Source organism: Calidris pugnax, unplaced genomic scaffold, assembly GCF_001431845.1.
Source record: "Calidris pugnax isolate Ruff unplaced genomic scaffold, ASM143184v1 scaffold13, whole genome shotgun sequence".
Taxonomy (NCBI): Eukaryota; Metazoa; Chordata; class Aves; order Charadriiformes; family Scolopacidae; genus Calidris; species Calidris pugnax.
In genome coordinates this window covers 8,741,134-8,768,325 of record NW_015090810.1, presented here as the reverse complement: position 1 = coordinate 8,768,325, position 27,192 = coordinate 8,741,134, and the positions used below count along the sequence as shown (strand labels likewise).

Genomic DNA, 27,192 nt, shown 5'->3' with positions numbered 1-27,192 from the left:
TTTTACAAGTGTTACTCAGTGTTCATTTGTGACAGGTTTGTACTGGGAAGATTCAGAGTTAATTGCTAGGCCAGTTAATTGACTTGTGAGTGTGAAATGCCAATATCTGATTGAATACTTCTATCTGATTCAAAAAAAAAAAAAAAAAAACCACCCCAAACCACTGCTTGTTGCTGGTGCTGTTGGCCACCCGGGCGGGAAGGACAGATCATCCACCACTGCCACTGGGAACAGGGCTGTGGCTGCCTGAGAGATCAAAGCAGCCGAGGGAAGGGTGGGTCGGGAGCCAGGGAAGGGGAGGGAGGGAAAAGCAAGAACAGGTTGGTGAAAACAAGGCGAGGGGAGCATCTGCAGAGGAGGGATGGAAAGGGGCTCGGTGCAGGTCAGCCCCTAAGAGGTAAATTTGGCTCATCTCCTGCTCTGATCAACTGAGAATACAAAGTGGTAAGGCACGCAGGAAAAACTGGTGTTATTAAGCTGTGAATATAGTACAAATGAGAAAAAAATTACTGATAATACTGTTATATCATGAATATTTATAGGTTTTGTCTTCTCCAGGTTTTCTGTGTATTATAAAGCCGTTGATAAGCTGATGTTGCTGATCAAAGTACTGTAACTTTGGATACCCGTAAGGCCACATCTTTATTAACTGCATGAAACAATGGACGCGTCCAGATTTGAACCCAGCTCTTACTTTTTCTTCTGAGCAAACATTTCTCATCCAAGTGACTTAGCACAGCAGTGGGAGTTCTGTTTTCCCAGTTACTCGTGTAATCCACCATGTGAACTGATGCGTGGAAAGCACCGAAGTTAAAACAGGTCACCTAAAACAAGTGCTCTTCTCTTTTCTGCTCTCTAGTTACCAGCTAAGACAGGAGTTGTTTCAGCTTCTCGGTGCTAAGCGGCAGTGCAAAGAAGATGAAGACAAATGGAGACAAGAGACAGCTGCCTTCTTCATTCAGGTTGCCTGGAAGAAACAGCTGAACCATAGCCCTCTGAAATCAGTTCCGTCATGTAAAAGTCTGAAATCTATAAACAAAACCAGCTCAGCCATTAAAACCAGCAAGCAGTCCATCCTTAAGCAGATATATGGTAATTTTGTCTTCACTGTACTTTAAGTACCTATGCTTTTATTTTTATAAGAGTGTATTCTTCACTTCTTACCTAATTTTTAGGCATTTCAGCTATTTATAAAAATTAGTCTGAATCTCGGGTATTCTGGGCAATTGTGTTTGTGTTTCAGGCTGACAAAAAAACCAAACAACCCTCTGTGATTTAAAACAGTTGCTGCTAAAGCTGTTTGAATGGCCACACGGCACTACTGCAGCACGGGTCCTGAGCAACCCAGCCATTCTGGTGCCAGAGCTGCTCATATATATCGATGCAGAAAGAGAACAGAGCAGTTAAACTGGGGGTAACTGGCTGTATCGATGCCCAGTGGCTAGCTGGAGCACGGTTTAATTTTTTAAAGCGGTATTTAAAACTTTTTTGGGGGTTTGAAGTTTGCTTTTTTAAAAGTATTTCCATTTGAAGAATATGGTCTTGTTCCATGTTAATAACTGGCTTGTTTGAAGATGGTTGGTCTTTACTGGAAGAGCAAGATCATCTTTTCTGCTAACAGTGCAGTGCTTTGCACTACGCCTGAACGCACGCGGTGCCAAGGAAAAGCATTGCTTTTAAACCTTTGAGTTCCTTTACAGTGTGGATCACTGCTGGAGTAAGGATGTGCTAATTAGGTGTACCTTCACGGGAGGTAAAAGTCACTTCCATCATGGCTCTGTAGTTTAGATAGCCAAAAAGGATTAAATAAACAAACACATAAAGCTAATAATTTTATTTTGCTTCTCTTTTATAGCAACTGCAAGATATATTTTAACTTCACTTAAAGTTTGGTTGAACCACAACCATCTCATGAGTTTCCTCATCATAAATGAGAATAATTTTTAGGGTAAAATAAGGCTGTAGCCTACTTAAATAGTTTACAGCTCTACATAACCCCATCTCTGTGAATTAACACAAAGCTGTTCATACTGTTTGTTACAGGACGCTCTCAGGAAGGCAAAGCCTATCAGCCAGCAAGGCCTCCTTCGAAGCTGAAGCTTTCTGATGTGCAGCTGGTCTCAGGTAGGACACCTACACTTTAACAATACTTTAATGTTTATATATGGATGGGATTGGTTTCATCTTAGGAAAAAAATATGCTCAAGAACTGGGATCTCATATCAAAACACATAACTATTCCCAAACTGTTGTGATTGCACGCTCACTCTTTCACTGCTTTTAGGCTCGTTTGAGCACTGTACTTTTATCCTTATGTTGAATTATTTATATGAAAACCTAATTTCATTGGGCTCTTACTAGGAAAGACTTTAATATAATAGACTTGTGCATTGATAAGCCAGATGACATCCACCTGTGGTTAAAACTGCTTATAGATGCTCATACTTTGGTTCAGCACAAGTCTTTGCTAGTCCTACAGAAGTAAAGGGAGTAGATTTCTACACGTGCCAAGAACTGACACGCCTGTTTGGTAGAAATAACCTGGTTTAGTACATACACAAAAACTCGAAAATCCCAAGTTACTCATCTGATCTCTGCCCTTTCTTCTAAAATGGCGTAACAGGGTCCCTGCACTGTGCACTGAGCCTCAATTGTTGCATGAAATTTTACTTGCAGTAAGTTTTGAGGTGCTAGTGAAATCATGCATTTATTTGCCGTGTAGTCATTACCAGCTCCTCCTTGGGAAAGTCCTAGTTGTGTTTTAACTGAAATTTTTTGGATGGAGCTGGTATGGGGGCAGGTAGGGTTGTCAGGACCAGGAATGTCAAGCAGGCAGATGGGGCTACTCTGTGTAGAAAAGACCAGCATCGAAGAACAGAGGTTGGAAAACTATTATCAGGGTCATTAAAAGGCTGGAACGTTTATGCATGCAGCATTGACAGGTAGCTTAAAAATGACATTAAAGTACGTGGTCATCTCTCCTGCTACTGCTTTTCCAAATGCCATTTTTAAAACCTTTTCCAAGTATGAAGCAGTTACTGGGGTATGGGAGCTGTGGCGATGGCAGCCCTTCACTGTGTGAAGATTTAGTGTCTTGGTGGCCAGTTGGTCTTCATGGTTGTGTCACAGGTAGTTCCAAAACAAGCCACAGCAGATGCTTCAGGGAGCCAGCAGTTCAGTTAATTTGCAAAGGGAAGTAAAATACATTTTCCAACTAGTTTAAGAACATTCTGAAGTCCAAAGAGAATGTGTCAGTGTGCCTACCCTTGCGTTTGTTAGCAGTTAGCAGAGTTTCTGCCTCATTAACAGACAGGCTTTTTTCTTCCCCTGTTTGAAAACTGTTTTAATGAAGAGGCCTGACCAGACAGGTGTTTGATTGCCACCTCCTCATACAGCCATGAATCGCAATTTTAAAAGAGCTTTAGCAAATAATGCTTCTTTTCGTTCAGCTTTTCGGGACAAGAGATCTCCCTGTCTCCTGAAATACAAAGGCTTTCTTTGGAGGTTCCAGTGTCCTTTGCTTTCATAACTTGGTGACGAATAGGACAGAGATAGGAACTCTGCCCAGCTCCTTTAGAACACTACCTACTTTTATTCACCTAAGAGGAGCTCGGGGAACTTTAGCCCTGACTTAAAGACAATAACGTGTTTTTCATCTGCCTGCCTTCGTGCGCGGCACCATGACGTTTGTTGGAAAAGTTCAGAGCTGTCAGTGGCTAATGCCAGAGACTCCCCTTCTGACGTAGGTGCCTGGAGTAGGTCAGGATGGGCTCTTCACACAGAGTCTTCTCCTGCAGAAGGTAGAGCTGGGAAGGTGAAGGCTGACTGGCAGCCCTGCTTTTAATGCTCAGACAGGGAAAAAGCACAGAGTGACAAATCTGTGACAGGGACCGACACCAAACTGACTTCACTTCTGGGCATAAGGAGATGAGACACTTTGGAGTGGGGGCAGAAGGAACTGAAAGGAAACGTACAAATAAGGAAAGGGGGCAGAGGAGGACAGGCAGGAAAGGAGTGTGAGATGGAATGTACAGACATCGGACCCATGCTCAAAAATATTCTGGAAAACAGGGCCTTTATAATTGTTATAACTAAAACCCATTTAGAACCTGAAAGTTGTTCCTTTTAAAATACCTATTTTTTAATTAAATAATGCCTCTGTCAATTCAGTAGCTACTATTTCAAGATGCTCTCTGCAGCCAGCCAGATAAAACTTTCTTTTTTTGTTTCACTGTGGACATTAAAGTGTGCTTGTAAGTTGTAAAGGAGGTTTTGCAGTTCTTGGCATTAGAAAGACGTCCTGGAGACGTGCTGGGCTCACACCCTCAATGAAATATTCAGATTTGCCATTGGGACGACCCTGGCTAGAATGGGATAAAGCACTGAAGTGTTGCATTCAGTCTCTACAAAACCGGGAAGCACATTTATTACTTATAGCACATTGCAGTAAATAAAAGCAGGTTCAAAGCTGAAGAGAGCACTCAGCTGCCCTGCTTTGAGGACATTCACGTTTGCTTTCTAATAATTCAGAGCGTGCTCGCTTTAGCCCTGGCCTGGCTTTCCCCACCTTCTAGAAATGACCCAGTTCCCAGGGCTGCTAAATATTGCTCCAAGCAACTTCTTGCTGCAAAATCAGCCAAGAAATCAGCCTGGAAACCTCCCTTTGTTTATGAAGGTAAATCTCAAGTTATGCTCTGTAATTACAAGCTCATTAAACATAGGGAGCAGCATTCTGTGCAAGCTGTGCCCCTGCCACAGAAACCCAGCTCTATCACAGGTAATTAACACTGAGATGTCAGGAAAGAGGCCTGTTCTTTTCCTGGTAGATTCGTTGTTCAGGAAATTCAGAATGCAGCACAGATTAAACTTTTTATCCACGGGCGTTACTCATCAAAACCATTTTGTTCTTTTACAGTAAACAACCTACAGTGTGTTAATTTGCTGGAGAACATGGGAAAATCCAAGCAATTTTCATACAACATGAGACCAACCACTGCTGCAAAATCAAAAAATCCAAGACTCAAGCACTAAACAAAACCAACTGTTTGGAATTGAAAAAGCACCTTCCAGTACAACTGTTATCTCGCGTAACATATGAGTCTTCCACAACATATTAAACTTGAAGACATTTTCCATTTTGTATTATCTCAGCATTACAGGCCAAGCAGGCTTCTAAGGAGTCGGACTCATTTTATTTTGTGTACAAATTAGTTTTTAAATGCAACTGTTAATTTATTCACTGACAGGATGAAATCTGAATTGCATTTGGAAACAGCAAATGAAGCAGGAAGCCCAGCACTACGACAGAGTTGCGGGGGCTCCCCAACATTTTCTGTTGTCAAATGCAGGAATTTTGAACGTGTTCAAATGCAGTTTCAAAGCGAAGGAGCACGGAACTGCACAAAAGATGCAACAGTTGGGAAGGGCTGCTCTTCCATTCCACCTCAAATTTATTAAACGTATTTCAAAAGCTATAAAGGAACAGAAGAGCAGCCTTCCTGCTCCTCTTCTGTACTAAAGAAACAATTGTTTCTTAGTTGTAGCTATGAGCTTGGAAGGAAAAGTGGGGATGTTGACCAAAATTACTCAGTAATAAAAAAATAAAAAGCATAAATAGCTTTTCACAGCCAATGGAAACGGTCAGGGGGGTGTTTTCTACCCTTTAAGTTTATTAAGGATTTTTTCCATATTAATAGCTATTTTTATATGTGCGCAAAAAGAGTTTCTACAGAAAGCAAGAAAAGATGGGACCGATTCTAAAAGAAAACTTGATCTTATAATAGCTTTGGAGCTGCCAGTGTACAGTACTTACCTTGCACAAAGTATTTAAAAATATAAATTCAGCAAAAATAAAGTAATGTTACTTACTTGTAAAGTATATTGTTTTCTATTTTTTCTTTGAGTTGGTATTATATAATTCTAATTTTTTAATTAATATGATGCTTCAGAATAATAGATGAAGTCAATGAGAGTCCATATCTCTGTAAGCACTTAAGGCTTCAAGGAGGCTGGATTTTCTTTACCGCTCCCCCCAGCAGCCACCACATCTACTAAACTGGTTCCCAGTAACGTCGACTCCCTTGGTAAGAAAGGCAATCGAGGTCTGCAGTTCTTTGTAAAATTTTTATTCTGTTTCACTTACAAAAAATTGACAAGCTTTGTTCCAACATCTCCCATTCAAAACTAAATAGAAGTAAATGCTTTACAATAAATGCAGTCTGACCTCTTTAATACACGGCGTTGATGGGGCCAGGCCCCTGGGGGTGAGAGGCAAGGTAGATGTTGAAACAGTAATGGAGGTCCGTCAGCCACTGCTCCTGAACTTCACCGCTCTTCAGTGTCTAGAAAGAAGGGGAAAAAAATGGTTAAACTCACTTTCCCCACGAGCACTCGCAAGGCTTCACTCTGTTTTTACAGTTAATCAGGTCGCTGGTAGAGGTACAAGATGCCCTTGTTCATCTCCACACACTGACTTTATTCTTCTCATTTATACATTTCAACCCGGTACCTCTGTGAAAGCTGAAATAATAAAGTGTTAGTAGTTGGGACACTAAGTCACTGCTACAGCATGAAGTGTGTGAATTACACCAGATGTGATTTCTTTACTCTTGATTAGAGTGCCTTGCCTACTTTCCGATTCTGCAATTTATAGTCAATTAAAATGCAAATGAGCAAGCATGGTTCTACTAAAGCAGGAGAGCTCAATACCCCAGTCTGCAGGAGAACTGCTACCAACAGCCCAACACGGCCCACAGTCCAGTCATTCTCTCTCCTCAGCCTTCCGAAGTGATTACAGAAAACAAACAACAACAAGCACAACCCACCCCCACAGAACATCACAAAAACTGGCTGAGGCATTTTCAACACCAAAGGAACCCAACCCCCTCAGTCTCGTTAGAGAAGCTGCGCCACACTCTCTGACACCTGCTGTCACCACCCTGGGGTGATGTTTCGATGACAGACCCGTTAAGACAGGACTAGTGGATAGGTGTGGCTGGCACAGTCAAACCTGTGGCACACACTAGTTTTGAACACTGAGAGTGTGTAAGAGCTTTGTCAAAGGCAGCTTCAGATTTTTTTTCTGAAGAAAGAAACAACTTAAGAATCTCAAGATCACGGGAACGTAGGCATGTGAATAGAAGGGCTGGGCTTTCCAATATTTGAAAGAGAGTATTTTGCACTGTATGTATTTAAGAGAGTTTGAGTTAATCACATCTTTGTACGCCTGTTTATCAGAGCAGGGCTGTACAGAAGAGACTGTTACTGTTTGTTACTTTAGGACAGCTCTCCCTCAGACAGACCCTGTAGGCAATCCCCATCCAGGGCCTTTTGTTAGGAAGCCAACTGCTGCCCAGGGCCACTGGACTGGGTGCAGAACTCTCACCTGTGCAGTGACCATGGGAGCTCGGACAAATAGCAGCCTGGAATTCCAAGACAAATGAAAGACAATCATATCTTATATTTCGCTAAAAATCTGCTGTGTCTGCAATAATTTTTAAACCTTGCATATACCCTTGTGATCTGCGAGAGACAAGAAGTTTCATACCATGATGTCCTTGATAATCTGTTGCACCAGGAATTCATTGGTGATCATATGGCTCCTGAGCTGCCCGTGCTGCATGAGCAAGCGAAGCAACTGAGCGACAACGGGTAGTTCCTCCCGACAGATCCTGCTGACTTGCAGGCTCTGCAGCATCAGCCTCAGCAGCCGCGGCAGGAGCGCTAACGCAGAGATACACGATGCCCACAGCACGTCCCTGAGAGCAAAGAGACAACAAACACTGAAATGATCCGGGACGCGCACTTCTAGTGTGCTTCTGCCAGCCAGCCTCCAGCTGCACAGGGAAACGTGCCTCTCTGAATGCAGTCATGCCAACTGCCTTCACCAGGATTACTGCCCAAGCAGAAAATCTGTACCAGAAAATGCTAAACTTGCAAATATTCTAAAATTAGGTACAGCACTAGGAAAAATTAAGGTCCTGCCCTGGAGCTACAAATGTTGCTGAAGCTCTTCCACAGTGAAATTTCTGCCTGATGCAGCCAGGGAGAGGGTTTTGTTTCAGTCCCTGCTCAGGTACAACTGAATCTTCATTTAAGACTCATAAGAAATCAAACAATGGAATCGGCTTTTGTGATACGCAAGTCATTAAATACAGTCAGTAAAGGAGGACTCTGGCTTTAAAAACACATCTTAAATTTTAAGTAAGCTTTGAACAACTTTCATGTATATGGAACAGTTAAAGGAAAAAATCTGAAGTTCAATCTATTTAAAGGCATTTCTGTTACACAGGTAAATAAACTTATTTAAATCTGTATCTGTGGCTTTTGGTTTTTTAAATTCAAATGGATTTGCAGTCTATAAAATGATGCCTGAGAAGTTTTGTTAAAGCTGAAATCTCAAGTCAGTTAAGAGTACAAGCTTATAAAGCCAAATCCCTTGCATGTTGCTTTTCAATGTATCTAATGAAACTAAAGGCTAAAGCTAAAGATTAAGGTATAAATATCCACCTTTCTAAAGTCAGGATGGTTCTGCCATCTAACTGGAACAATTTGAGATGAAACCTTCTTCAGTTACTGTTTTAAATAATTCCAGCTAACTTTGCAGCTGTTTTGAACTAAGCAAATGACAGCAAAACAAATCGGGGGGATGCGGCGGGGGGAATCCTTTCATTTTACCTCTCTAAATACTTGTGGGTGCAAAGGCAGAGACAATGGGCAGGGTAAGGAAAGCAGCGGTACCTTTTCTGTACATGTTCTGCGTCCTCTTTGTCTAAGGTCAGCAGAAAGTAGAGAAGACTGTAACAGCAGGAGGCTAAGAACTTGTGCAGGGTTTCACTTAGGATGCAGGCTTGATCCAAGAGCTTATTTATGGCACATAGAACAGATCCAGCTGTGCTATCGGGGATTACCACCAATCCAACCTGTATTACAACAGAAAACCCAAGTTCATCACTTCATACACAAGGCTTTTTTTGCCGATATAGAAATACACCTAGAACTGAATGAATCTCTTTCCTATCATGACATACATTACTTTGTTTCTCTCCAGATTCTACACACCACTGCATTTTTTCAAATCTGCATTTTCCTCAGGAGTTGCCACCCATACACCAACACAGGTTAAACCGGCGTCTTCATTCCAACCCCCTCGAAATAAACACTCATCTCAAATGTATTTTACAAAAAACCAAACAACTGCTGCTGTGAGCCTTGCTCTGAAAGATGGTAGAGGAGCAATCCATCTTCTGCAGAGAACAGGTCTTCCCTTTTAAGCCTACATCATGGGACAGAGCAGCCCTTCGTGCGTTGCATCGGCAGCGAGCAGTCACTGGGGTAGAAGGAAACTCAGATTTTCTCTCCAGAAAGAAAAGCTTCTACTGGATGCCTTAGAAATCTGACTGGCTCAACAGGAACAAGTGCATTATGGGCTGAGTTAAATTAAACCTAATTAAACATATGGTGGGCCCACAGCTGGGGTGATCCTATTCTGTTGTTAAAATGAGAACATCATCTAAAGTAAACATTTTATAGGCATGATAAATAATACAGAAAAAAATCTTTTTTGGGGGTAGAAGCAGTGAATTAGAAACCAGTTTAAATTTTAAAGTACTACTGAGTAACTATCCTAGACTTTTGTGCTCTAAGACTGTAAAAAAAATTCATGCATTGCTAATGTGGCACCATTTACCTTATTATAAAACTCACTTAAGGAGGTTTAGAGCAGCCTAATTTGCTCACCTGTAAGTACCTTGTTTTAAGCTGACAGAGGCGGTTGGTTCACTCACCAAGGTCAGCTGTTTGCTTTAGAAATGTTTAGAAAAGATCGATAAAGTACAAGCTACAGAAATGTGGAATGTATTTCACTGGTACAGTTCCTCATGAGAGGTAAGAGATAAAGAGCAATGATAGGTTCAAACTTCTAAATATTTCCAATTTAAGACAGCAGGTGTTATTTCCAGGCCACAAGTACAGATCACTGTCCCCAGTCAAGCCTGTACCAGGCAGCTGCAGAGGCACAAGGATGGTGTTCCTGCGTGACAGAAGATGGACTGCAACTGCCACCAAAACCCTGCTGAACGCTACAGGACATTGAGGCACTAATTAATGAAATCTAATATTGATGTTCCTGGCCAACCACAAAAAGGAAATAATGGCAGTGAGCTCAATGGATGTCTGCACAGAAAGAAGCCTCCTTGAAGATCAAATGAGCCAGCACTGCTGCTGAAACAGGCTGGTCAGCCAGTCTGGAAGGTGATGCCAACACGGACATTTCAATGTATACAAATCCAGCAGATGAGATCGCTCACAGAAGTTATAGGACATTGCCCACGTGGTGCCTTTCTCCCCTGTTAGCTGTCATCAGCTAGTTAGAGCACTTGGGCAGCAGCCTCATCAACTATAAAAATGCACTTAACTGCTCTCAAAAGGACAGTGTAGTAGAATGAGTAAGCTGATTTATAAGTTCTGATTTAAGTCAACATCCAGCCCCAAAAATTCAGAGTACAGCTATAGGTAAGCCACTCCCTGTGGAAGCTTTGGTCTAGTAATTTTTCAGTAGGGCTCATACAGGGAACTGCAGATACTTGCTAGATCACAAAACCATCTTGAGAGGACAGAGAGGTCCTCCCTCTTGGCCACCAGCATCACAGGTAACTGCAAATTCTGTCCTTTACAGTTCTGTTATCCAGCTCTGGCTTTGCCATCCCCATCGGGATGAGAAGACAGACTGTAAAACTCATCTAAAGCTGCGAGTGGCTCTTTCAAAAGCAAACCAAACCCAAACCAAGCAGCCTGTCCTTTACAGCTGTCCTGGCTTAAAATGAGCGGAACTATTCACACATCAGAGCTAAAAAATCCCTTTAAGTTTCGATGCCAACAGTTATTAGATATTTTTTAAAACTCCTCTAATCTTGTTGAAAACTTCTGCAAATGCTGAAATTACATATGAAATATGTATATATGGAATTAGTGGATTAGAGGGTCAATGAGACTGTTAGGACATTTCTCACAAGGAAGTTAACCTAGGATACAAAATAGTACTTACCAGATATTTACAGATGCCAGTCTGGAGAATGTCAAAACACTGACTTTGGGACGGTATGGTGGACAAGCTGTGACAGATCATCTGTTTGAATAAAACAGAAGTTATATTTAAGTACTCTTGCTGCACCCAGCAGTCATTCACTCTGTAATCATACTTTGTTGACAGACCTAAATACAAAGTACCTGTTGGGGAGACATAGGCAGCTTTGTCTCCAAGTATTGATTCTTTACAGTGTATGAGTAACTTTGTCAACAGAAATTGTTAAGTGTTTAAAGAGATGACAGCCTACACCATCAGGCTTTTTAGTAGTGGCTTTCTTCATTTTATCTATGTGATAGAAGTAGAAGGCAAAAAATACTCTATCCAGCTACAGCACCACACTGAGCCTCCACCTGCCTTTCCTCAGAGCTGAAGAATTTCAGAAAACAACTCCACAAATAACTTTATCAAAGCATCAAACAGAGGAATCACAGTGAAATGGAACAGAAAAAATAATGTAACAAAAATCTATTTCCAACTTATTTTCCTCTACGCTGCCAGAAACGTCATGCTCAAAGATGATACCAAATGTAACACTACAAAGGGAAATCTTGTTTTCTGAACTGCCAAAAACTTTCTGGTGCTTATAAACAGGCATTAGCAAACTGTATTAGCTGCCCAGAGGCATGACAGAAAGAGGTTTAAAAAAAATATAATTTAGTGAACTGAAGACTCAGATCTTAATTTTTTAGTAAAAAAAAAACCCAAAAAACACAAACCATATGGGTGAGAACGGCCAGGTTGTGGAGGGGAAAAAAAGAAAAAAAAAGAATTGGCCAAGACCCCATGAAATGCTGTATGGCTCCTGGACAGGATAAAGAAACCAGCTCTAGCAGATCTGCTAGTGAGCTGTCCTAGAATCCTTGGCAGATGGCTTTCTCTGTTCCTCTTTACCCTCCCATCTATTGCAATAATCCGCAAACTAGTCAGAGAGCTGGGATGACCTCCCTCTGTTTACATTCGTTGCTTCTCCCACCAGTGTCAACTGAAGCCTCCAGAAAGCAGCAGGCACAGCCTGAGTGTGCTATTAGACTATTCACAATTGTGAATGTCCTGCTAAGGACAAGGAACATGGAAGAACCAACACATGAGGAATGGAATCTTCTGTTTGCACTCGGGGGAATCAGAAAGAGAACAAGATCAGATATTTAAGGGAAAGAAGAATTTAAGTCCCTGAGTTTTGCAAGTATCTCCACTAAACAAAACCCACTCCTCTCAGCTGCCTTGCTGAATGAAGAGAGTGCTAAAGAAAACTTTCACAGAATGATCTGACTTGAGGGATTAAATTCTGTGACAGAGAGTCCTGGTTTTGAGACTTAAACCGAATCAGGTCAGGTCAAGACACCTAAACAAGAGATAATGACAAAACAAAAAACACCACCCATGTTGTATCAAAAATAAGAGTCCACAACATTTCCAGCTGAAGAGAGACCAGCAGTAGTTTCATCAGAAATGGCCAAACACTACCGTTTGTGGGGACATAAAAGTGTGCTCAGCTTTTTTCAAAATTACATGCCACACCTGCTCTTAGCTCTGCTCAAGCTGGCCACATTCAGGACATCCTTAACACATCTGCTTGACGGAACATAATACTGATCAGACTGTCAGGACATTGCTCATGTTAATCAATATTACAGGTGTAACCGTGCAAGTATTTTGTTTGACTAGTAGAACTACTTAAAAGACAATTTTATAGATACTTTTGCACTAAATAGCCTTATTTTTGATAGTATACATTTATTTAATAACGTAATAATATTATTAAAAAACTGTGTACTCCATCCTAAATAAGGCAGTGCTTCCGAACACTGCAATCTGAAAGTGATAAAATATTAAGCACTTTGGAATATTCCCAAGAAGTGCACTCAAAACATCTGCACTGTCAAGGAATAAAGTCAAGCTGAGACAGAGGTTACTACTGGAGATTGTCACATCAAGTACAAATTCTGATGCCAATCTGACCTCGTATTTTAATGAGTAACACTTACACAAAAGGTAAGGCTACATTGATGAAATCCGCCGTCTGACAGCTCAAAGCTGAGAACCCCTGCCCAGCCAGGAGGGTTGCACTGAGCTATAGGAGAGATCGCACGGGTTTGATGAGTAACAGCTACAGAAAAAACACAGTGAAACACAAGTGGCGGGTCGTGCTCTTGGAGACTAATAAAAACGTCTGCATGCAACTAGGAGTTTTTAACAGGAATGAGGAGAAAATTCTGTGCATAACAACTGACTACAAGGTGGCTGTCATACTACCATGAAACAGGCAAATATCAGTTTAGGATGGAAAAATAAAGATAATCACAACAGAAGCATTAAGACTGAGTACTGACTGACTGTTTAATACTACTCCTTAAGACCTTATTTAGACTATTTCTATGCAAAATAGGAGTCACTCACTTTCAAGAAAGCTAAATTCAAACTGAAGGGGCACAGAAAAATTGCACAAAGACTAGAGATCCCGCCTTACGTGTGTCAATGGAAAGAAGTTCACCTGCCCAGACTGGCAACACTATACCTGAGAAGGGATATTATTGTCACTTATAAATACAACAAAGAGGTGAAAACGACTGCAGGAAGAGAAATATAACCAAACAGCAACAAAAAGTAAAGATGGTCATAGCTGGCTAGGAACACAGATGAGATGGAAATTAGGAAGAATGTTCATGAAAGGGGAAACGCAAGAGACATTTGTTGCTCATAAGACACAGCACAGAAGTTCACAAGTGGGCTATGCCATATGCTTGTGAGCACGTGACATTAGACACAGTATGCCAGAGAGATCCCTTCTAATTCAATACATGCCTCATGAGGTCCACCCAGCAAACCAAGGTTTCATTATTAATAAAACCACTATTAATATTTCACCCTTTGGAATACGCCCTCAGAACAGGCCTGCCAGTCCTCTGAGGTTCTCCCTGAGATGACAAGTTGTAAGAGCTTTTCCGAACAGGTACAATTCACCAACACTCAAGACTCTTCCAGAATTGGCAAGCAAAAGGGGCATCACGCCACTGAAGGGCAGCACACTTGTTTGGAAGAGTTGTTGTAAAGTGCACTGGCAAGTTCGTTTTTCAACCTTAAAGGTCTTTCTGACCCCCAAAATAGCACCACCATTCCCTACAAGCAGTTCTATTGTCCTACGATGAAGTGGGAGTGGCAATCCTTTTCAATTCCATAAATTAAATCCTGCTTGAAATGGCTTTCATAACAAATGCATGTTCTAAAAAGTGAAACTGAAACGTTATTAGACACGAAAATGAAAAGCAAAGAAAACTTAATTATCACATGAAAATTAGTATTTTTCCTGACAATTTCTTTTCCTTAGGCAAGGGTTTGCATGATGTTTAATTTCCATAATAAAATGTCACAGCTGATTCATTATTTTTCATTTGATTAGCATTTATCACATTTTTGGCGCATTCACAGATTGGTTTTGGACCAAAGCCAGAGTAGTTTTGTTTCAGAGTATTACTGAAGTGAATGGACAGAGAACAAGCATTTCTGATCATAGGGAGGGTTTAGATCTTTCTGAGATAAGTACTTTATAGCTGGTTTGGTTTAGAGGTTGGGTTTCTGGGGTTTGTGGGTTTTTAAAATTTTATTTGAATGGCCACTTGAATAAATATGGGGATATCTGTTAGCATTATGCAGCAAATACTACAGGCTCCATAATCCACTGGCAGATTTTCCAAACCAAGCCTTATTGATCAAATGAGTCCTACTACCTGTCACACTCACAAGCCACACGAGTAGAGCAGCAGGTTCCCTACTAGTGCTTCTGAAAATCGTTACTACTCAGGCCTCCCTGCCTGCCCTACTGAAGATTATACTCCAACAGCAGCCAGCTAAAATGAGAAAAACACACACACAAAGAAACAGACAGACAGACGGACTGGGTAGGCAGCCCAGGAGCACTCCCCGGGCTTTTTTGGAGATCCTGACACCATGGAGTATTTTCCTCTGCTCTTCAACTGGATGAGTTAAAAGCATTTTTGCTGCCGACAGCCAACCTGACTGACTCTTCATCCAATCTGAAACAGGCTTTTCATGGCTTTAATGCACAATCAGAGGAATCCCTCTGTTTAATATTTCTTATCTGTAAGATGCTCTCAACTCCAAAATGCAGAGTTGGGAGGATCCAAGGAAGCCCAGTTCCAACAGAAACACAGACAAATGATGAACCAAGAGTAACGCTTTGTTCATTATTTAACTTTTTCCACTCCCTAAATCACTCACTTTCCATAACGTGATAGAATCCTGAGTCAAAGAGCTTCAAGGGAAGTATTTTATCAGGAACACTTCAGGGAAAACCTGCATATTATTTCAAACTTAATTATGTTGCAAAGCACTCTTTTTCAAAGAAAAATACTCGTCTTCCTCTGAAGACACACGCAAGCGTGAGCACAGAGAGCAACAAAGCAAACAGGCAAGATAATGGATGAAGTATTTCAGCGATCCACTCTGTGGAGTCTGACCAAAGACAGTTCAGACACCAAGAGAAGTGATTTTATTGAAAAAGAAAGTTGGCACACACCAGACACTATATCCTAATGTGAACTTTAAAATCTATTTTTCAATTCACATCGACATCCACCTCCAACACGGGTAACTAAAATGTAACAGGCTGTTCTGCAGCCAATTCCCAAGCCCTTGTGGAATGACTGTTTTGAGCAGGACTCTCTCCAGTATAACATGTTACTGCAGAGCGCGGAAAACGAGAAGTTTTCAGGTGATGGGGCAGGCAATGAAGCTTGTCGTCTGAAGCTTGGCCAGCTTCCCCCGAAGCACCCAGCATATCAGACAGTGTACTCCCTTGACAGGTGCTGCTTCTCTTTCTGAAATAAATTGATTTGACAGGGCAATATTAACAGTGCCCTGAGTTGTTGAGAAAGCCGCGTACAACAAGAGATCTTTGTTCATCTGCCTTGGCTAAGCTCACAGGGGCGGATGTGAAAGGTATTCCTGATTCAGTGACTCCAGAAAAAAAAAAAAGAAAAAAACAGCACAAAAACCCCCAACCCCCACATGAAACCCCTACACAATCACAATAAACCAAACCAAAACCTAGGTTAAAAAAAGAAAAAGCCAAAAAGAAGGAATGGAGTCTGCAAGAGAATATTACATTGGTGGGCAACAAGGGAAAAAAAACCCGAAACACAATGGGGCTAATTTTACATTTGGGGAAGCAAAACAGGAATCCAGGAACTTGAAATGCTTTAGAACATGCATTGTGTCGTGCATCTTGATAGAGTACATACTTCCAAAGACTTAGAAGGATTATGAAACACAGTTAATGTCCAATTGCTGGCTCAGAAACAGGATAACTGGAACATACAGACACATCTTGCATCTGTTGATGTGTGGTGACTGCCTGTCTGCAGACTCCCTGGCTGTGGCAGGCAGTCTGATGGCAAACCTATATTAAGAGTCAACTAAACCAAGTGAAGTCATCTTAATTTGCCACTGGACACAAATACCTGAGTGACAATCACCACAGCTCACCTCCTGTGCAACGGTTTGATCACATGTTTAAATGTGGGTACCAGCAAGATTTGGTGCCAGGAGGCAGAGAACTATGAGCTAGAAACAATCCTACTGTCTCACCAGGTGATGGCTATTTCTGAAAATACTGTTATTTTGTCAGCAAAACCAGGTTTTATGCTGAATAGCTATGTAGGATTAGACGAAGCTGTACCTGAAAAACAGCACAGGTTTGGTTCTCAGAGCCATCTTAGTAACAAAATCCGATGAAAAGACACCTTGAAATAGCTTTGCTACCCAAGGAGCTTTTGTTTCATCCTCTTGCAGCCATAAGCAGCCCTTCTTTCCACCTCTCCTACTTTCTCACAGCTATAAAATGTCACCATGGATGATTCCCCCTTCTCATGGATGCCTCCCTGTCAGATGACGTGCAGGAAGGCCAAAGGAACATCTAATGTACATCTCCAAACTCAGCTGCCAGCCCCCTTCCCAAACAAAAGGACTTGAAGACACACACAACTGTACGCTTAAAAAACTAGCTCTTGTCCCACAAAGCCTGTCTCTTGAAGCAAATTTGGTTGAGATATCACAAACCAGGATGTATCCCTGCTGACTGCGGGGAGGTCCCTTCCGGCCTGGACCATTCTATGATTCTATGTGAATTTATAGCATAATGTACAATAAATGTGGAGATGTTAATTCACAGTAGTTATATGCAGAAACATGTGAGTTCTCAACTATACATGTCACAAGATAAGCTAGAAGTATAATATGCTGGCACAAGGGAGCACTGGCCTAATGACCAAGTTTGTGTTTTGGGGGGGGGGTTGTGTTTTGGTGTTTGGGTTCGACTGGTGGTTTGTGTTTGGGTTTTATTAGGGGTTTTTGGTAGTGGTGTTCTGTTGTTTTGTTTCTGTTTTGGTTTGGTTTTTTTTTTTAAGTTGTAAGCTTTATATCCCCCAAAAATTATGGAAGACACCTTTGAAAAAGAGCTTTATTCATTTTAGGAGGTATTATATTTATTTATGTAATTTCTCCTTTCTTTCTTTGGAATTTGCTTTACTGTTCAAGAAAAAAACCCATTATTTTCATTTCCAAACATTAAACCTGGCTGCAATGTAGTTTTACAAACACTAATGGGCTTATACAGAGGTTTTTTTATTCTCCTTAAAGAGGCTAAAAATTATAGCCTATTTCTAGTTCAGAAGGGATATTATTTAGCCTCAGTTGCTTTTTCTCCCCAGTGTAACTCTAATCTGGAAATCTCAGTAAAGACCACAAGTTGAAATCTTACAGGGACTTAAACTCTTCATTTTAAAAAAACAGTGTCTTTTTAAAGTGTTAATCTGCTTAAAGTTAAGCTTCAGCACTGCGATACCAACATTTACTTCTCAAGACAAACATCCTTGCAGGACTTTTAATTTACATACTGTCTTAAATGATTCATTGTAATTTTTCCATAGCAGATTAGTGCAGATGCAGATTTCCCAACTCCACTTCTGAGACATCTCTGGTTTTGACACACATTGGTTTATTAAATTATATGCACCCCAAGGTTTTTGAATTTTAAAGCAGGAGACCTTCCTTAACCTTCTCTCAAACATTTTAAGCATTTTATTGACCATTTTATTTCTTCAAGTCAGTTATGTGCTCAATATAACCCTAAAATCTTGACTTCGAGCAGAACTTCTGAATTACCATTCGCTTTCCCCCTCCAAAATGCTCAAGTGTCAAACACCAAATATTACAACAACAGAAATTATCATGTATACATGGTTACCTTGTTAAACTGTTTCATTCCTGTTGGCGCTATTTCATTTGATACTGGCAGAGCAATTCAATTACAGGGGAGTGAACAATATTACCGACAAACACTATGGGCACAGTTAAAATGAACAAAGACTGAAGGCTCTTCCCTCAGGCTGCAACCATTTATTCTGAAGCCCCATCTATTTCAGCTACAGGGGTATGATTTTAAATAATTGGCTTTAATAAGGCAGAAGTCATTTTAAGTAGGAGTTGCGCCAGAAAAGGAACTAAGGTTTCCACATTTAACACATCTTTTAGACAAAATATGAAGATTAACCTTTACAGCAACACAAAATGGCATTTAAAGGGACAATTTTCTTAAGCATTGCTCCTTAAGTGAAAATCACCATTACCTAAAAAGCTTCCGCAAAAAATTAACATGGCTTCAGATTTCCAATATACCAATTACCACTCTCTAGACAAAAAGAAGTTACGAACAGTATCCATCTCAAAACAGTTTTGTTATAAATGACTTAAAAGAATGTTATAAATGACTTAAAAACATTAGAAGCAGAAGTGCCTTTGTTTGGCCTTTTCACCAATTACAGTTAGCCACTTGCTACCAACTGCACTGGGTCATATTAGCACTCCCAAAGTCCAAACTGCCATGTGAAAATGCCACAATTTCTTCTTGTCTTTTGCACAACTTGCTCTTTCTCCAGAGACACACCTTTTCTTCCACATCTCTGACATGCTACATTATACATTAAATTTGCTCTTACAGTTCATTACCATTACAAACACATTCCACCCGCTATATAGTACAACAAGCTAGCGACAGAAATGTGGGATTGCCTGTGTCTGGATTTGAAAATGAAGTTGAGCAGCGAGCAATAAAGCCAACAAGCTGTGGCCTCCTACGGATTCACGCCTGGGACCCTTCATCCCTTGCCCTTCTGTTTCTTCAGCGCTGTAACCCCAGCTGCTCCTGCCTCACAACCCCCTGACACCCTCACGGACCAAGCGATGGCACCTGCTGAGCCTGGTGCAGAGCGATGCGGGTACAGGCTGGCCAGCTGGCTGCTGCCAAGCAGGATACAGAAACCCAGTTAGAAACTGCCTTGTGCTAATCTAGAGTTTTTTCCTCTTCCACCTGCTTATTTTCATAAAACTTACAGGCATCTAGTACTCGCAACTTTATTCTTTTAGCAGGGAGCCAAAACCTAGCCAATGGTTTAGACCAAACTAGTGGTGGAATAGGAGGATGGATAGACTAATAATCTCATCACTAGTCTCATTTATTCATAGCAAACCAGGCTGTCAAATCCATTGGATCCTTATTTATTTTCTCTTTTAAATGAACAATTCTTAACATAAAGTTGAGGCCTGAATGCTGCCTGTTCTGCAGCCAATGGAGGGTTGTTCTCACTTACCAGGTATTTTTAATTACTACAAATATTTTGCTTAACATTGCAGCATCACCATAAACTTCCTTATTCAGCAAGTGAAAGCATGACAGATTCAGAAGCTGTGCCGCTCTACTCAGTTCCACCAAAAGTGTGACTAATTCAAGATGGGTTTTATTAATTCCAATGGCACTTGTTTATGTAAGTAATTGCCTGTCACACTAAAAATATTTTGATTCTAAAATTGTGTGACACCTTGAACTAAGTCAGCTTGGAAGAAAGTGGTCTCCAAACCTATCTCCCTCAAACTCAATGCACACAGAGCCATCATATGATATTGTCTTTCCAGACACCCTGGAAGAGCCTCATGATTTGCTGGCAGCCTTCGTAAATCCTTGCTGACTCTTCCTGATCACATCCTCTGTGTATCTGATATAATCCAGTTCACTAGAAATTTTCTCTCCCCAGTCAGGAACATGCTTATGAGGAAAGCTCAGAGTTGTAAGCAGCAGTTCAGAACTCCCTTTGGTTAAGAGTCAAAATGAGGTGGGTCTAGAAGGTGACACACAGATTTTTGATGTATGGGATTTTTGTTCCTATTCTCTCTTTCATAACTTAAGTCTCCAGAAAAGGCTTCTGGCTGACACGTAACTGCAGAAGTAGTGCAATGCTCCATTGGATGTCCAAATCCTCTTTCATTACTAACCAAGGATATCCAGCTCTTTACTTAATGACTGCCATCCACTTCTGAGAACCTGAGAGAACATATTGTATCTTTCCCAAGAAAAGGTACTTTAATAAAAGCAAGTCTCAAGTTTCTGAACATACTGACTCTCCTTGATGATATCAAAACACTGAAAAGATTGTGGGAGGAGAAGTAAATAAAACTTACAACCAGGAACCGAAAGCACAAGCAAAGCTACCGACAATTTAACTACTTCACTGCCCCTAAGTGAAAATCATTGTATTGTGGTTTTCTCAACCAACTCAGACTGGTGAAAGAGAAGCAAAAAGAGGAAGGAGAAGACCCAAGAGGTGGCATTTTCAGAAACAGGTAAAGTTTATATAAATCCTTCAGATTATGCTAGCTCTTTGAGAAACAATCCCTCCGGTGCATTCACAGAGGAAGAGTTCCAGACAGGTCAGGGAGAGAAAGCTTTCTAATCTTTCAATACTGGAGAAAGGAGTTTTGGTGAAAAAAAGACTTCATTACTGCCCAGAAGAGGCAAAGCAACACAAATTAGAAAATTTAGCTGCTTCACAGGCCAACTGACTGAAAGCAGGACATCTAAACATGTGTATCAGTCACGGAGCCAAACAAAAATCTTTACTTAAAATACTTTTTAATACATAATAGCACACATGCAACATATGCCTTGGACTGTCATTGGTTTCAGTAGATTACCACTTAAGATTTATGAATTAGAAAGGCAAAATCTAGTATATTGCTTTCCTGAAACAAAAAAAGACTGCCATGAAAACCCTGAACAAATCCTACACCTAATAACTTCTGTTACACTCTTTCTGTATTCATGACAGAGATTTCATAAATACTGTCAAATTAGCATGTCATTAAAACATGGTTTCACACCTTGCAGTGGTTTATGGTGGGCTAAGCAATAAAAAGAGTTGAGCCAGAATGAAGACTAATGTGCACCTGTTCTGAATAAAATCTGGTGGCTCAGATCCCTTTAGAACCAGCAATAAAACTAAGCTTTTGGTACTTGGAATCTTACAAGCAGGAACTGAATTCACAGCGAAGTTTCTAATCCCAGTAAATTTTGATTAAATAAGCACCAGAAGTTATTCTAAATAACCACTAATGCCAACTTGATATTACTTCCAAGTTAAAATCTCATTTAATGCAAGTGCTTTTTAATTAACAGTGGAATTTACTCTCAAAGAAAACTCTTCATAATTACTATTTTTACAATTAATTTATTTTTGAAAGCCAAAACATATTGCTAGTCTTAATCTTATTAGTGTTTAAGAATTTTCCGCCAAGCTTCCATCCATTTTTTCTATGAGCAGTTTTGCATACTATGTGTCTGAACGCTCACCTTTTAAAGCAGTTTCCTTCAAAACATTATCTAATGGTTATAGAAAAATATTAGCTAGTTTGACAGCTATTGTATTTTCATTCCTTTTTCAACTCAACTCACAACAAGATTTAGGCATCTGCAGAAAAGGAATGGAGAGCACTCGGAGTTTCTATGCTGTCATTTAGAATTAGTGTTGATGTATTACCTCTGTCACAGCCCAGTGGTGTAAAAACTGGTCCAGATCAGTTAGGTAAAGACGGACAGGTGAAAGCTGTGTCTGGCTAATGTGTGGTTTTCCTCTAATGCCCTGGAGATCAGTCAACTCCTTTCTTGAAAACCCTAGAGAAAAAGAAGCAGTACAACAGTATCACGAAACAAGCCAAGCACTGCTCTATTTCAACACCATCATTGACAAAAACCATCTTTTAAATTATGCCTCCATAACATTTTTTCGTTAAAAGCCCTTGCTTGTTATTTTAAATTAAGTGTATCAAAATACAAATTCTGACTTCTGAAAGAAAACAAAAATATTTGAAAAATTATTAGCATATCCACTTAAAACAGTGACACGGTATAAAAAAAAAAACACACCGTGAGAGGCCCATGTCATGCTGCTATTTTCAACATATGTATCTTTGAAAAATAATTAAAAAAAACATGTATAATGCGAGACAGTTCACCATGTGCTCACAATAACCCAGTTACCTTCTAACATAACCTCAGGATTAAAACAAACATAAAAAAAGTTTTGGCAAATGATTTCTAGCCAGTTATTACATGTTTTAGTAAAACAGGATTCATGCTCCAAGAGAGTCACTTGGGGTTTGCTTTTGTTTTCTCCATTAGCAGAACTGCTCTCTCTCCACTGTTTTAGGAAAAACAGGTAAGATGTGACAGCTAAATAGTTGAACATTATGAATGACTGAGGTGATGAAGAAAAGGCACTTTTTTTACCACAGGACAAAGTACTGGAAGGTATTTCTCAGTAATATTATGCTGTTTTAACCACTGTCATTTCTAGAAGTTGCATCATCACAGAATACAACTATTTTTATAACTGAGTAAGAATATAGTAGCAGAAGTAATTCTGCTCGCATGCTGACCTTGGGCAGCTTACTTCAACGTACTTTGATTACTTAATTCTGATGGAATGTTTTTAATAGCGTAAGCATGTCCACAGGAAATCCCAGAGGCACTCATTTACATTGTTAGGAGCCAATAAAAGACATTACTTAAATCTAGAAAAAAAATTCTTGTTCATGTCATACGCTGAATTTAGGTTTTCCTCATACTTTCCAAAGAAAGTTGCTAGAATGAAGAAAATGTATGCAAATATTCAGCCCAAATGGCAAAGTGTAAAAATAGGGTGTCAAACAAAATCAGATCAAGAGAAAAAAAGGGTATCTCGTATCAAAAATATGTAATAAGGTTACAATTACTTTCAGGAAGTACTTACTACACAATTTATTCTAAATTAAATCTAGTAATTGACTATCAAAACAAATTTCATTTTGTTAATTCTGAATTATGACATTCACATGGATTACCTATAAGGGTTGAAAACAAGAAGCTGAAATAGTCCACATCATTCACTGAATTATCCTGCACTTGGCACTTCCAGCCTGCAAAGGATGATCTACACAAAACCAATAGCAGATAGTTTATTAAAAACCACATAATTAAGAATTCACAACCTACCTGCACAATACAATCAATTAGTATGACTAAATTGTTAATTTTAGCATTCCTGGTTCTAACTGCTGTTGTTAAAATAGCATTTTAAATAGCTTCAAAACCAGAACCTGCTCTTTTCAAGACAAGTGATATTGAACTTTGTACCCCCGCATGGGCCCAAGTTGTTAAGTTGATTAAATTACTGAGATAGCTACTTTTCATAAATACTGGTATAACCTTTAATATAGTGACGACAGCCAACACACAGTAAATTAAATTAAATTACTTTTATTTCCCTTATTTGGTAAAATTCATTTATTACAAAGCTGGGCTGTATTTTTCATTATGTCCACTGCTTTTAATACAGCTCTTCACATGAACAACAGATCCCATTTAAGAGCAGTCTCAGCATCTATTATAGAGTAGCTAAAGCTATTAAACACAGAACTAAATTAAAAACTTGCTTGGAGATTTAGAAGACAAAAAGGAACAATATGCAAAGACAGGAGCAAACCTGTTATCAAAGCTGCCTGACACTTCCCTTTTTAGGGGCAATTTGTAAGAAGAGGAGCACCAGCCTATATTCGTTTTTCAAATTAGAAGCCGTATGTGCTTGTGGAAACTCAGAGCCAAGAGTCACCACTGACCACCTAATAGTAGTGTCTTACCCATGTATCGGTGCAGAAGAGAGAAAGCCAGGAGCTGGGAACAAGTACATCTCACACCTGCTTTCCTCAAAAGGCTGCAGCTCAGATCTACACCACATTGTGCAAAAATGCATATTATTCAAGTTTACTTGTATGCTGCTCTTGGCACTGCGCACTACGGATCTTTGCTCCTATGGATCTATGGCTCAGATCACCTTTTTCCTAATTCTCTCCACTAACAGGCAAAAATGGCTTATCTCATGGCTAACAAAATTCTGGAAAGCTTTTAATAATTTTTTTTCATAAATTTTTTACAGCTCCATGTTTTGGGGACAAAAGTATCAAGTTTGGAATACTTTTTTTTTGCCACCCCATGAAAATTCATCCACAATATTTCAGCATCCACAAAAATGACAGCTAAAAAATGCACCTGTCTGGAGCTACTCACAGAGAAAGGAAAAAAGGGGATTTCAGAATTTCTTTAAACTAAAGAAGATCAGGATTTAATTAGACTACTATGTAAGATAATTAATTCTAAGGGGGAGAGGGGGAAGAAAAGAAGATCACATCTAGGTGAGAGACAACAAAGAAAGGCTTTATCAAATAAAGCTCCCACTTCACGTTCTATCCTTAATGGCAAATCCTTATTTCCAAGCACATTTCAGGTGACTTTGCAGTGCAGACAGCTCTACGTGGTCCTTTCTAGTTCCTAGGAAGCCTTCACTCCTCATCAGAGGCCTGGCTCACTGCTTCTTTTTCTTTACCTGTGGTCTCTCAATCTCTTTTCATGTGTAAGGCTGCCATTTGCCTGCCAACAGTGATTTCTCCTGAGACAAACACGCTTTGGCAATGGTCAGTAATCTTCTCCTAGGAGAATCTTCCAAGGAGGTCCTAGTCTGATTCATTACAGCAGAGAGATTTCACTCATACTCAACTAAATCAGCAAGAGATCTGTCTCCCCACAGATTCTACATAAGGTGAATATTCCCACAAATATTAGATCCATATACTAAAAGAGAGAATGAAGTCCATGTCCTGCTCAGTGTAGGGAGAAGAAGCTCACTGAATCCAATGCAGAGGGACCTCAAGTCAGACGTGAGGTCACTCATTATACCGAAAGTAAGCATTGGGGAACATGAAGAGAGATTCAGGACACAGAAATTCAAACTGTGATACAATCACTGAGCAAAGTGGTGGGAATGCAAGAGGTTGGAAGAGATACATCAGATGACAAGCTGCAAAGGGAATCAGGGAAATGTGAAAATTAAAAAATCTTGGGCGGGAAGACAGAGAACAGAGCTTGTGGTAAGAATTCAGGGAGTAGGGACTTCCATGACAAAGCTAGTCTGAACCTGGTTTAAAATAATAAAATATAAAAATATTTTTCCATGAAACAATTAGCAGATGTGTCAAATTCCTCATAATGGAATCAGCGGATGTTAAGAATTTTAGACTAACTCCAGAAAAGCCTGAACAAAAACTCAGATTCACTTCAGGCCAGCAAACACACAAACTGCAATAGGTTCAGCAGATCCCTGAACACAAAAAAAAGATTCTGAAGTTTAATGCTAAATGGCTGGAAATTTTTCCAAGAGTTCAGAGGTTTTGTTTTTCTACCCACATCTGACTATCTGCACACTCAAAAAAAACCCAGGACAAGCATTTTAAGCACCTTAACAGCATGGCAAGCTCTCACCGATGTAGACACAAGAGGAAGCAGAAAATCGCTGCTGTTCTGCCCCAGGACCATGGAGGCAGCGTAAGACCCAAACCCATGGCAGAGCTACAAAATGGTTTTAAGACTCATCTCCAAGCAGAGCTACAGTGAGACATGCACACATAAAATCAAGATCCCGAAATTTAGTTGCAGTTTACATTTTTTAGAAGTCAAAGCTATTGCCTATATAAAAACAGTCAATCCTTTTCTTTCAAGATAGAAAATGCTAAATATTATGAAAAATCAGTTCTTAAGTGTTTCATGCTCAATTCCTAGACTTAGCAGGCACTTGTATGTTCCACTTTTTCCTTGCCTCTGTTCCTCATCTCAGAAGTTGGGAAAAATATCACCTCCTCTTCCCCTACAGCTGTGAAAATACTTGAGCACAACACAAAGTCCCATGGCAGGGGGGGATCACTTTGTTTTCCAAGTGAGACATAACACAATAGAAAAAACATGGAGCTTTCTACTGAAACAACAGGGACAAAGCATAACTTTATGTAAACACTCCTCCAGTCAGCATGATACACTCAGCATACAATGCGGGATGGAAAAATAACACGAGATCATGTAATCAAAGACTAGATAAGGATCTCACAAATGCAATCATAACAAATTGTTTGTTTAAATACAAGTCTAACCAGCTCTCAATACCTCAATCATCTTAGAACCCGAAGGACTACAATGCAGTTAAAGCTGCTCAATTTTGAGGTTTGCGTTAAAAGAAATCAGAAATAAAATACAGAACACAGAACAAAAATTTAATTCTAGAACAGATGTTGGTATACTACAAACACATTAAAAATTATTGCAAGTATCTTAGTTTGATATATTAACATTAGCATGGATAATCAAAAAACTGTGCACTTAAAATATGTTTTCAAGATGCTAGTAAATTACATGTTAGGCATTTAACTCAAAAAAATTATTTATAGGTGGAAAAGAGGTAATAATCATATTATAACTTCCTTTTTTGAATAAATTTTTACTGACAGTGGGAACCTGTTATCAAATTGCATATGAGTGAGACCTCTCCAGTCAGCTAGTCCAAACCCACATTAACTACGATGAATTACGTATTGTAATTTCCAAAAGGTTACCTGCTCTTCACGAGAACCTGTCTACCGAGGCTTAGAATTGCACCTTTAGGTAACTTGCTCTGTACACCAAATAGTATTGAAAGAAAAGCTGAATCTAATTAACTTAAAAATCACTGCTTCTCTTGTCATTAGCATAGCAAATATTTCTCAGTCACAGCAATTGTGCAATGCATTCCTTTTATCACTTGCCGCTAACTTTTAACTCCAGCCAGACCTTGCTACTTCTGTTCACACTGTTATTTTCAGGTTGGGCTACATCACATAGTTGTAAAATAAAACAACTGCAGTTT

General features: G+C 39.8%; 2 protein-coding genes across 6 annotated transcripts in view; one reads left to right on the top strand and one right to left on the bottom strand.

Moving 5' to 3' along the window:
* Positions 1-5,878, top strand: part of INVS (inversin) — a 93,729-nt gene extending 87,851 nt beyond the window's left edge. For both annotated transcript variants that reach the window (XM_014938479.1, XM_014938480.1), the window contains 3 exons: positions 860-1,092; positions 2,044-2,124; positions 4,916-5,878. In XM_014938479.1, coding sequence (XP_014793965.1) covers positions 860-1,092; positions 2,044-2,124; positions 4,916-5,031 — 430 coding nt within the window. In that variant the 3' untranslated portion in view covers positions 5,032-5,878. The remainder of the gene's footprint in view (positions 1-859; positions 1,093-2,043; positions 2,125-4,915) is intronic.
* A 231-nt stretch (positions 5,879-6,109) lies between these two features.
* The window catches only part of TEX10 (testis expressed 10), a 54,426-nt gene continuing 33,343 nt past the window's right edge, over positions 6,110-27,192 (bottom strand). For all 4 annotated transcript variants that reach the window (XM_014938482.1, XM_014938483.1, XM_014938485.1 and 1 more), the window contains 6 exons: positions 23,312-23,400; positions 21,970-22,103; positions 11,045-11,125; positions 8,740-8,921; positions 7,547-7,757; positions 6,110-6,341 (listed from right to left, as the gene is read on the bottom strand). In XM_014938482.1, coding sequence (XP_014793968.1) covers positions 6,228-6,341; positions 7,547-7,757; positions 8,740-8,921; positions 11,045-11,125; positions 21,970-22,103; positions 23,312-23,400 — 811 coding nt within the window. In that variant the 3' untranslated portion in view covers positions 6,110-6,227. The remainder of the gene's footprint in view (positions 6,342-7,546; positions 7,758-8,739; positions 8,922-11,044; positions 11,126-21,969; positions 22,104-23,311; positions 23,401-27,192) is intronic.